The sequence below is a fragment of the Lonchura striata genome, chromosome 3, assembly GCF_046129695.1.
Source record: "Lonchura striata isolate bLonStr1 chromosome 3, bLonStr1.mat, whole genome shotgun sequence".
NCBI lineage: Eukaryota > Metazoa > Chordata > Aves > Passeriformes > Estrildidae > Lonchura > Lonchura striata.
In genome coordinates, this window is record NC_134605.1 from 32,724,300 (window position 1) to 32,736,195 (window position 11,896).

Consider the following 11,896-nt stretch of genomic DNA (forward strand, 5'->3'; position numbering starts at 1 on the left):
CTACAAAGTGTTGGAGGGGGATCCTGGCTCACTAGCTACGCTGGCTCTCACTTTGACTGATAATATCCAACAGAAATTTTAAATGCACACCAGCACTCTGTAAAAGGCAGCCTAAACCAATAGCAAGAAACCAAACAAGAACTTGGTCAGTCTGAGGCAGAAGCTCTCTCTGCTCCCTCCTAGGGAGCACTCCCTCAAGCACTCCCCATGACCTCAGCACAAGGTGAACAGACCCTTCAGCACCCACAGCACACCCAGGACAATACTGACTGCTCTAGCAGACACAAGCACACCAGGGCTCCTGCACTAAAGCTGCACAACACAAGAATAGGGGCTATCTTCTGGCCTCTTACAAATACAGCACCATGAAAGCAGACATCAGCTGTACAGCAACAGCAAAGGTTTGTCTGAAACAAAGCAGTGAGCATCTCAAGGTAGTCCATCTTTTTATGTAGCTTATTTATCCCCAGAAGTGCGGAAAAATATCCAAACTTATAGGCCCCCTGAGGTTTTCTTCTGTGCCATATCAAGCTTGTGACTGCACTTCTCTCCAGTATCTTGCTTATGACTGTGCAGCTTGGCCACCTGTTATACAATCCACCTTTCACCTTGAACACAAGAACCCCAATCTTACAAGTATCTTTAGTTATTTAGGAAACTTGATTTGCTTTTGGATTCCTTATTATTCAAATTAAATTTTTTTATCCTCTCTACTTTTCCGAGTACTAATGAAAGTATTTTGATTACTCAGATTCTTGCGTTCCTCATGACTGAGGAGGAAATACACAACACATCTTGGTGCACAATTTGTCAGGGTTGAAGTATTGCTTGTGAGTTCTTTTTAAGTTATTTTTTTCACTGTACAACTGTCTCCAAATGAATTTTTCTAGCTTTAGATAGGCTTCCAAAAACGTTCCCTGGTTACTTCAATTTTCCATGTAGAAGCTCCTGAAATGACATATTTTTCCACTATGCGATGCACTGCTTTTTCCTATTCTCCTAATGCTTTGCCAACTCATTCCGGGTAAAGAACAAAGAAAACTTTTCTCAGCTCACTGAATCTGAATGCTGCCCTTCTGCCTCATACAAACCAGGATAATTTGGGAAAATACCATGCAACAGTTCTGAAACATGCAACTGTTATAACCCAGTTCCATGTACTTCATGTTTTTAATTCAAAATCCAATCCAAATCATACTCATCAACATTTTTAGTCTTCTGCTGCATTTCATACGCATATCAAGAGCCATCAAGAGACACTCACAAACACAAGATATTATGCCAAAATTCTTCCTAAGCTCCTGAGTTTGGGTTTCTTAATTGATTTCTTTACTCTCTGAACAACTCAACACCCACTCTTACACTAAAAAGCATTCACACAGTAACAATAAACACCCTGTATTAATACACTAACAACTTGACACCTCGGAGCAGAGCTGCTCTAAGTTAAACTGTACAACTTAGCTGTCCACAGAATTTATACCTATTGAGAAAATAGTCCCGAAAACACAGTTCATTAAAGGTTTAAAAGAGTAATGACAGAACTGCAGAATGTGATGTTAAGATCCACATTTTACTTTAAAAAATAATCAATCTGAAAATGAGAGAAACATTCTTGCAAATCAATTCCCCCAAACTATACATTACATAATATACAAATATGAGTTTCTGAAAGAATTCAAAACATATAGAGTGCAAGTTTTATCTACTAGTTTTTGCTTACCCTTACGCCCATTCCCAGCCTGAAAGTTAAGACTCCAATTAGCAACACCTGTGTCCTGACTATGCCGACTTAACTAACACAATACCAAAGACATAGGAAGCAAAACACAAGCAACAGGCCAAGCATACTTGTAATCATGAGCTTTCAGGGCATAAGAGCAAAACTTTCAGAGCAGCTTTGGTTTTATTTCAAAATTCCTACCCTCCAACCCAACAACCAACTCTTTCCTGCAGGGCTTCATCTTTGCTCCATCTTTTGAATCAGTTTTTGTGGTACAGAACAACGCTAATAAAACTGATGGTTGGAACTAGCTTCTATTTCAAAACACTTCCACAGCTACAGATTTGACATGCAACATAATCTTATTTCTTAACCTGTGCTTTTCCTAGCTTAATTAGATAGAAGAAATAAAACCTAACACATCATCATTTACCAAAACATAATTTACTGATTTTAACTTCATGCTAGCACACAGCCTGCCTTTCCTTGAGCCTACAATTTGAGCAGATAGTGAAATAACCCACTGGAACACTGGTAAGACTCGTATCTTTAGAACTTAACACAAACGCTTACTTACTACTAACAAGACCTCTACCTGTATTCTAGCAAGTCAAACCAAACAATGTTAGGGAAAACTGGGCAGTAAATAAGTATTTATATGTTGAAAAGTCTAAAATTATAAAAACACAATGAATCTTGATGTTGTGATAACTTAATCTGATTCTTGTTTCCACTGCATTAATGAGACACAAAGACACATCATCATTTGAATTCAAAGGTTACAGAAGGCAGAAAAAATTATCGATGCTACACCACTATATCCCATCTACACAAACGCTATATTCAACAAGCAGAGATTCAAGGACTGTAGACTGAAAGTAAATCTGGCAACTACCTGACAGAGAACTCACTAAAATCTTTTTTCCAATCCTAAATTAATAGAAAAATCTGTTCTGATCCCACGTTACCTGCTTCCTACTCTGAGACTGATGGGAACGTGTCAAAGTCATTAACAGCAAAATGATGGGAGTCTGAGATATTTTAAGGACAGTATTTCTGACAGAAATTAGCCATTTAGACAGGGTACATTACAGACAATTTCCGTGGGGTTTTCTTTTTTCCTCTGAAAAAAAATAAAGGATTTCAATGTCTTTATTTTTTTTTTTAAAAGCAGAGAATTTCATCACTATGTGCTCTACAAGGTTTTTTTTTTTACTATCAGTAAACTCAAAAGATATGGCAATTGCTAAGTGGAAGATTTTAAATCAAGGCTATCCTGACTGGATAATCTGAACTGACAATATGTTAATGCAATATAAAAAGGATAACTCATACAAAGAGATGCACAAGAGCTTTTCTTGGAACAAGATTCATGCAGCACCAAACAACACAACATTTTCATTTCCCCAAAAAGATACATACCCTTCCTGGAAGAACAACTGCTTTAACCACTCTCGAGATCCCAAGGTCATACAGACAGAGAACACTTCCCTCTGCTTCCTCCAACCCAACCAGGAGCCCAGTCCTCTTGTGCCAAGAGAACTCCTTCACCACGCGAACAGTGGAAGGCTGCTCGCTCACTCCACTGAAGCGATACGCAGAGAGCCGCTCCCCGGTCACTGAGTTCACCACCTCCAGCTGGGGGCCACACGCCAGCCACGCCAGGCCACTCCTGCCTGCAGGAAAAAGAAACACCACTCAACAAACGCCCAGCAGAAGAACTGAAACAACAGCAATGGCACTGCCACTGGGCCTTTCCCTCAAATGCACCTAAAGAGAGGAAGGCCAACCTGCCTACACCTGGACAATTATTTTAAATCACCCACTGCAATCCTCAACCAATACTTCTTAAAATTAATAACCCCATTCTTTGGCATTTATATTTGTCATTCCAGCACTCAAGAACGTTGACTGTTTGGGATAAAGATTACAATAGATTGAGCTCTAGCCTGTATGCCATACTTGGCCTGGTTTTGCTAAGAAACACCTAGATACGTACAGGAATACAAGTCTCAAAGCATACTTCAAATACAGGCCATCTAAACCAATTCCTTTCCAGTTAGGAATTTTGCTTGACACATGACTACTCTGGGCAGGGATTTGGATAGGAAATTATCTTAAAATGGGCACTGAATGCATAATTACAACTTTTACATGTCCTGATCCCAGAAAGAATTTAACAAGTGTTGGTTCACCAAAGAATTTAACACTTGCTCCTCTACTGAAGAACTTCAAGGTCAAAAGAAGGATGAGCTCCATTACTGCAAGTACAGTCATGTAGGTAAGATTCTACCTGCTCTTAACAGAAGCCCAGACATCCAGACAGGCATCCACCTCTACCTTCGGATCACCTAGAAAGTCAACTGCTTAATCTGCTTAGCTGTTGTCAGCAACTCTCACTGGGTCCTCATCTGCATCCTATTCAATACCTTGGAAATACATGGGCAGCGCTTAACAGAGCTGTCCCTCTTTCTGCTTTTTATTTAGACTAGGGAAGAAAAAGGAGCATATTGTGTCTCTCTAACTGTTTCTGCATGAGATGCTATGATGGACATAGAGCTTGAGCTGGTAAAAAGAATACCTCCCAAAACCATACTATTTCTTCCTTGAAAACTGCCTTCTATTTCATGCAAAGCTGAGGAGGGCATGGCCAGCTATACTATTTAAATAGCACATGATTCGAGCAGGCTGTTGCAATTTCAACTCAGCGCTTCTAATTATTAAAATATCCTGTCAGCACTATCAAAATCTGATGCATTTTACTTAAAAGAATCAACCTGATGCCATGACCCTGTGCTTCAGGCAATAACAACTTCATACCAAATCCAAATTTTAAAGGAAAATGCTCACCTCCAGAAAACTTCCCACACAGCGCAGAGTCTAGGGTGATCTCATCTTCCCCAAGTGCCTCAACAGTCACCTCTGGAAACTGCAGCAGACTGCTCGTTACCTGAGCCGTTAGGTCTCGCATTCTTCACTGCAAATAAAGAAAACAAGGCAGAGACTCCCTTCAGCCATAAATATCTTTGAGACTGACCCAAGCTTCATCAGTATGCAGTGACAAATCTCCCATACATCATTTGTAGCTCTTTTTTGCTCAAAAGAAATGGCACTTAGGACAGTTTTTCATCTCACAGCAGAGCAAAAGGAGACTTGTGAGCTTTTCTGATGCCTATGAGATCAACAAAAAGGGACACAGAGGGACAGACAAGATAAATAACAGGGAATAGAACAACAGATCAAGTTCAAGGCTACTCATACAGGTTAGCAAGATTTGATCTCAGAAAAATCATATACATTATTTTTTTTAGTAGATGTCACAGATCAGCCCTGTCTTGTTTACTTTTTCCAAGCTTATATTTGACATTCAGGAATACAAAGTTCTTGATCAAATTCATTCTCAAATTCCTCCAGAAAACATAGTGCTAATACTTTCAAGCAATACTGACTTTCACAGCTCATTAATTAGAAGTATTTTTCCATACAGTTAAGAGGTGAAAGTAACACAAGACTTCAAAATATTGTTCTTTCCTCTACTGAAATCCTTGTATTTCTTATTCCAGTCCCTTCCTGACTACTGCCTTTCCTTATCACATCTCTGCAGTATTAGAGAAAAAATTTCTAGGCCTCTCAGACAGATTTATGCTCATACAGGTGGTTCCACAAGAGTACACATTTCAGTATGTCAAGACAGATTTTTTTTTTTTTCTGGAGAAACTGAAGAGCTGAACTAATTTACAGGATTAAACAGGTGGCTAAATATGAGATAATCCATATGCATGAAAATACAAATGACTTTAAGTATCTATGTTTTGCAAGTCATCTGGCTTATAGAAAAATGCCTCTGACAGACAAGACAAATTCAACTGCCTTGTTCAAACAGTACTGCTTTCTTCATGATGTCTCAAGATATTATACACATCACTAGTGTACACACTGGCTTGTGCTCCCATATCTGTTGCCAGCAGGACAACAAGTGCATGAAGTACAGGAAGGGCAAGTCAGGTTCCTGCACTAAGCATAAGTCAACATTTTGACAAAAATGTTGCTGATGGCAAAGCCAGTACTGCAGCCAGCCAGCCTGACCACTCTGCCAGCATTCACTACTAGCACAGATAAGGTTCCAAGTGGGACAACTCACTTGCAGTTTTTGCTGAGTTTCTCTTTTGGCACTTGCCATCAGTTTCAAGTGACAACTTCTGCACTGTATCCAGGGGTACAGAGAGTAAAAAGCCTCACAATTTGACCAGCCTTCTTGCTTAATTTAATTGCAATTTAGTGTATGTATTTTAGGATTAACCCATAATACCAAATACTAATTCAGACACATCTGGTTGATGAATTGCATCTTTGAAATGTTTCAGTGTGTGCTTGCGTTCCTGTCACTGGGCACCACTGGAATATTCCTGGCTCCATCTGTTTTACACCCTCCCTTCAGGTATTTATGTGCATTGATGAGAAGTCTCAAGCCGTCTCTTCTCCAGGCTGAACAGTCCCAGTCCCCCAGCCTTTTCTAAGAGAAGAGCTGCTCCAATCTCCACTAACTATCTTTGCAGCCCTATGCTGCACTCTCTCCAGTACCTTCATCTCTCATCTTGAGAGGCTGGTGAGCCTAAACCTGACACAGCATTCCAGCTGAGGCCTCCCCAGTGCAGTACTAGAGGAAGGATCACCTCCCTTCACCTGCTGGCAAAAGGTTTTTCCTCATGCAGCCCAGGCAGGATACCATCAGCCTTCTTTGCTGCAGGGGGACAGTGATGACTCATGGCCAACTGGGTGTCCCAGGGCCTTTTCTGTCAAGCTGCTGTCCAGCTGGGCAGGCCCCCACACACACTGGTGCCTGGGGTGGTTCCTCCCCAGTGCAGGACTTGGCACTTTCCCTTGTTAAACTACATGAGGTTCCTGTCAGCCTATTTGTCCAGCCTGACAAAGCATCGACTCTGACAACATGTATTAAGGAATTTTAGAAAAGAGCATAAAATTCCAGAATTATTGCAGTTAATAAAATTGTTTTCTTTTTCTTGTAAATAAAAATGGAGATGTCTGTATGGTAAGTATATGATTATTAATACCATATACCACAATAATAGCAAGATAGTTTTAAGAAAGGAGTGAACAAGTATCTTTCAGTAGGGCAGGTAAGAGCATGCAAGGAAACTTCTCAGCTGTGTGGTCTCCACGAATCACCCTGAGCGACCCTACCTGCTGTGCCAAGAGCACAGAACCTTGTGTGGCTAAATTGGATATCAAATTGAAACGTCCTCTACTGCGGAGATTTGAGTTTAAAAAACAAACTCCTCACCATCCCAAAAGAATTCTTCACAGATGAAAAGCTCATATGTTAACACAGTGTACTCCTGCCCACTATATTAAAAAAATCGATCCACAAACACCAGTAAGAAACATCAAGTAAGTAGAACTCCAAGACCTAAACCATTTTTGTACAAAATGAAAATACTAGAGCATCAGGCATGCTCAGTTTTGCTCCAGTAAGGCAATGACCAGTTTAAACAACTCTTTTTGCTTTTAGAAATCAGGCATGGAACAATGTTGATTTATAACAAATTATGAACAATATATACTGACCTCTCTGTAAGGCTGCTTTCCTTGCATCATTTTGCTAAGTTAAACCAAGAACTGCTAAGAAATCAAAACAGAGGGGAAATCCTTAGATCTAGATTAAAGGCACAAAGCCTCTCAATTTCAAGAGATATATCCAACAGCAACTGCATTTCAGCTCTCTTTGAAACAATAACTACAATCACATTCTTATTTCTCTTAGAAATCAGATTAGGGTAAAATGTCACATGCTTACTCTATTTTCAGGAATAAACTAGAATTCAAGCACCCAGCTGTATCCTACAGCAATGCAGTCTGCATGCAATTTGCCAAAATGAGTATTCTTTTTCACCCTAGGAACTTATAACTTCCAAACACCACAAACTATTTCCAAAGACAGAAATGTCATAAATTTTTGGATTACAAAGCTTGGGAGAGGGGAGAGGGAAGGAGGGAAAAGAAAGAAAGAAATTGTGTGTTCAAGCAGAACTACATACAGCCAAATCAGAGTTCTGAGATGTCAATTTTGACTGATGGTATTACACAAAAATCAATTTAAAAGGCCAACAACATTATGGGCTCACTGAAGAAAATGCTAAAAATATGGTCAGTCACAGCTGAAGACAAGATTTCACAGGACATGTTGGCATCACTGACATCAAAACAGAGACCTTGCTGCCATTTCTCATCTCCTATTTGTTCCTTTGTTCTACTACTGTATTTTCAAAGACATTTCCAGCATACCACACTGGTATGCCATCCCACTGCTGGCCCTTCTCAGCACAAATTCCAGAATCACATCAAAGAGAAAGACCTGCCAGAATCACACATGACCACCTCTTCTAAACACCCTGCTCAAGCCATCACCTAGAGCAGGCTGCCCAAGGCTGTATCCAGATGGATGTGGAACATTTAATTCTCCAACAGGTTTTTACAACCAGCAACATGACAAGAGCAATTACAGAAACACCTGCAACCCATGCAACAGGGTGACTCTTACTTGCCAATTTAAGGATTCTATTCTCTCCACACCAGCAAACCAGCATCACACCAGAAAAGGCCTGTCACCACTGCTTCTCCAAAACTATGTCCGACACCTTATTAGGCAGAAGACGCATAATTAATAGAAGCTTGATCACTCTTGAAAAAGCCAATCACAGGCAAATCCATGCACGAAGGAGAGCTGAGGCAGCATGTAAATGAGGAGCTGTCCTGACCAAGATACAGAGCTGTGTGCCCAAGTGCATGGGACAGCTGCCAGCCAAGGCTGACACAAGCAGCCAGACTGGCCCTGCAAAGGCACCTGCACGGCCAGGCACAGCCCTATACCCCAAATGGGGTGCAGCCATTCCGACACAAACAAGTCCCTCAATTTCCTCCAATTTCCCCAGACACGACCAGGAAGCAATCATAAGACCTGGAAGACTGGCACCAAGCATTCTATTGGCAGAAGCTCCAGACACGGACTCACAGTTTATTAAGGAACTGAGCAGTTTTGTTTAAGCAAGCAGCAACTCTGCTTCGCGATGTTTCGCTTCGTGCAAAGACGCCGAGACCCCCACAAATTGCACTGCATTCTTCTAAAGCTGTGGCCTCCCCACTGCACCCATCTCACGTCCCGCAATCGCCGCTCTACGCACAGAGCGCATTTCCCGCCTCCTCATGGAATACAACCCCGACGCCCGGCGGGGGAGGGGGAAGCCGAATTAGAAAAAAGAAAAACCCTCCAAATACACGACCGAACGGGCGAGAACAGTGGGCGTGCGCCGGGCAGGAGGGAAAGCTACTGGCGGCAGCCGCCGCATCTCCCACGTCCCCCAGCCTGCCAGAGCCTGCCGGCTGCGGAGCCTCCCATGTGCGCTGCCCAGGCCGCGCCGCCCGGGCCTCTCCCGCCGCCGGGGACCGGGGCACGTGTGGCGGACACAGCGCCGCAGCCCGGGGGTCACTTACATAAGGGACAGGCAGCCGGGCCCGCCCGAGGCCCCCGCGGGCCCGCGTCAGCGGCGGTGTCGGCCTATGAGGCTCGGGAGCGGCCGGTACCCGCTGGTACAGGGGGGAAGGAAGAAAGGGAAGAACGAAGGCACACGGGCGGGCGGGCGGGGGTCGCCGGTGCCGCCACCTCCGCCGCCTCCTCCTGTCCGCGCCGCTGCCCCCAGCCCAGCCGAGCCCGCACTCCCGGTACGTGCCGGTGCCGGTGGCGGCGGCATCTCCCTCCCGCAGCGGCGACAATGGCCTGGCCTGGCCTGGCCTGGCCTGGCCTGGCCTCGCCCGGCCCGGCCCCGCGCGCCGCGCACCCACCTCGCTCGCTCACCCGCCGCGCGGGGGGCGGGACGGGATGGGCGGGCGGGGGGGCGGGGGGGCCGAATTCTCGCGATATCCGCAGCGAGCCTCCGCGGGAATTTTCAAATGCGCGGGACACGGCCCCGGGCGCTTGCGGCGGCAGACTCCGGACTACGGATCCCGGCGTGCCGCGCAGCGGCTGCTTCCGCTCCCACCCCGGTGTCTGCCGTCTTCCGCGGGGCACGCCGGGAGCTGTAGTTCGTGGGCTGGCAGGACCGGCGCCCGGCCGAGCCCGTTCGTGGCCCCCGGGCTGCACCTGGTGGGGACGGCTCTGCTCTCCTGCCCCGCCGAGGGGAGCCGCCGGCACAGAGAGAAATGGCCCTCCCTACCTGTGTCCCTCTTCCTCCAACCCCGGTCTATCTGGATTTCATTAAATCGCACAATGGTTTGGGTTGTGTTATGTATAGTAAATATAATTCGCGCCATTCCTTGTATGAAATATGTAATATTGGATGCTTGTTAAATCATGCCCGTTGTATTAGTTCCTCCCCCCCCTTTTTGTAGGTGAGACTTGAGTGTATACTGGAAACTGATTTACAAGTAAACAGATGTGGCTCGGCCGGGAGATGGGCCATTGTCTGCTGATCGTCTGTGCTGATCGTCTGTGCTGATCGTCCAAGATGGATATCATGGAAATACTCAGATCCATGTGAATGAAGCCTTTCCGTAAACACCCAACATTGAATTTTTCTCCTCATCACCAAAAAGAAATCCTTATTAACATATGGACTCCGAATAGAAGAAAGGACTGATTGCTAAAACCTTGGCCTCAGGCAGAATTTTCCCTATAAAAACCGCCTGTGCCAGGATGGAGGTGTGTGGGCATAGGGGAAAACCTCTGCTGAGGCTGACTCCTTGTTGCACACCCAGGGTCGACCCCGGGCTCGGCTCTGTCCTTTCTGTGTGGCTGGCTAGATAGAATTTGACCGTTAATAAAATTATTTTTATTTTTTAATCTGGCTAAAATAAACTCTCGTTTATAACAGTTGGAAGGGACTTTAAAGGTCATGGAACTGCAGCCCCCCTGCACGGACAGGAACACGTCCCACTGAACCAGGCTGCTCAAAGCCCTGTTCAGCCTGGCCTTGTACACTCCAGCAGCTTCTCTGGGCAGTCTCTTTCAGGGCATCGTCATCCTCACAGTAAAAGACTTCCTCCTACTATCTAATCTAAACCTACACTCTTAGTTTGGATCCATTCCCCTTCTCCTGTCACAACATGTTCCTGTAAAAAGTCCCTGTCCATCTTTCTTGTAGGAGCCCTTCAGGTACTGGAGGGCCAGTCATTAGGTCACCCCTTTAAAAGGATTTAAAGGGGTAGGCTATTTAGCTGCAGTTTTCCTTTTAATTTTAATAAGAAATTGTATGTAAAATCCCAACAAATTAACAAAAAATTAATGTTACACTGTTAGTCACCAAAAGGAGAAAAAGTAAATATGAAGTCAGAAGTGTAAGTCTAATGCTACTCCTTTCAGTGTATATATTTTAATGTGGTTAAAAGTGTTCTTTGATCTAAAAAAAAATATTTTCAGATACTGATAAACAAATAGTCGAGAGGAAGGCATCCCTACCCATGGCAGGGGTATTGGAACAAGATATCTTTAAAGTCCCTTCCAACCCAAGCCATTCTATGATTCTACGAAATTTGCAATGCTTCTAAGCAGAAGAAGAATCATCAAAGGGGTGGCAAAGGCATTTAATTTTTCCCATCATACATTATGCCTAGATTACAGCTATGCCTCTTAATGTTGAATTGCCATTATTATATTATTATGCAAATCTTTTTTGTGACTTGGTGCTGCTGTTGCCACTTTAGATCTATTAATTTTTTATCATACAAGAGCACAGGTCACGGAGAAGGAACCCACCATGCCAAGCAAGAGGATTTCACAGAGCAGCCCAGCCCCTGACCTTAGGGGAGGCTGTGCACAAGTCCTGGGGTGAGACAGGATTTTCCTGCAAAGAAGGAAGCCTGGCCCTGGCCACCATCTGATGGCTGATGGCAGAGCTGACTTTTACATGTGAGAGGCTGTGTGTGAGAGAGACAGATCTGGGGTGGGCTATGGAAGAGCTCAAAAGCAAGGACAAGCAGCTCTCATCTGATGTGACAGAGAGTAGGGAGCTAAGGGAAAAATGCAAAGATTGGCATGGCAGCACCAGAGGACCAGCTAGACTTATATCCTTTACAAAGACATGTAGAGTGATTGTGTGCAGGAAAGGGCTGTATTTACTGAGGGAAGGACAAGTGTTTTGGCAGTAAGCACAATTCAAAGTG

The 11,896-nt window shown here is 44.1% G+C and overlaps 1 protein-coding gene across 3 annotated transcripts in view; it reads right to left on the reverse strand.

Annotated features, from left to right (window-relative positions):
- Window positions 1-9,622, reverse strand: part of LOC110481665 (protein ELYS) — a 42,113-nt gene extending 32,491 nt beyond the window's left edge. Inside the window, exons 1-3 of one of the 3 annotated variants that reach the window (XM_077782043.1) lie at window positions 9,581-9,622; window positions 4,574-4,700; window positions 3,146-3,399 (exon numbers count right to left, since the gene is read on the reverse strand). In XM_077782043.1, coding sequence (XP_077638169.1) covers window positions 3,146-3,399; window positions 4,574-4,694 — 375 coding nt within the window. In that variant the 5' untranslated portion in view covers window positions 4,695-4,700; window positions 9,581-9,622. Of the gene's footprint in view, window positions 1-3,145; window positions 3,400-4,573; window positions 4,701-8,282; window positions 8,380-9,232; window positions 9,340-9,580 lie in introns of those variants that run through there. The other 2 variants (XM_077782045.1, XM_077782044.1) reach the window with 2 other exon arrangements.
- Window positions 9,623-11,896: the final 2,274 nt, after the last annotated feature.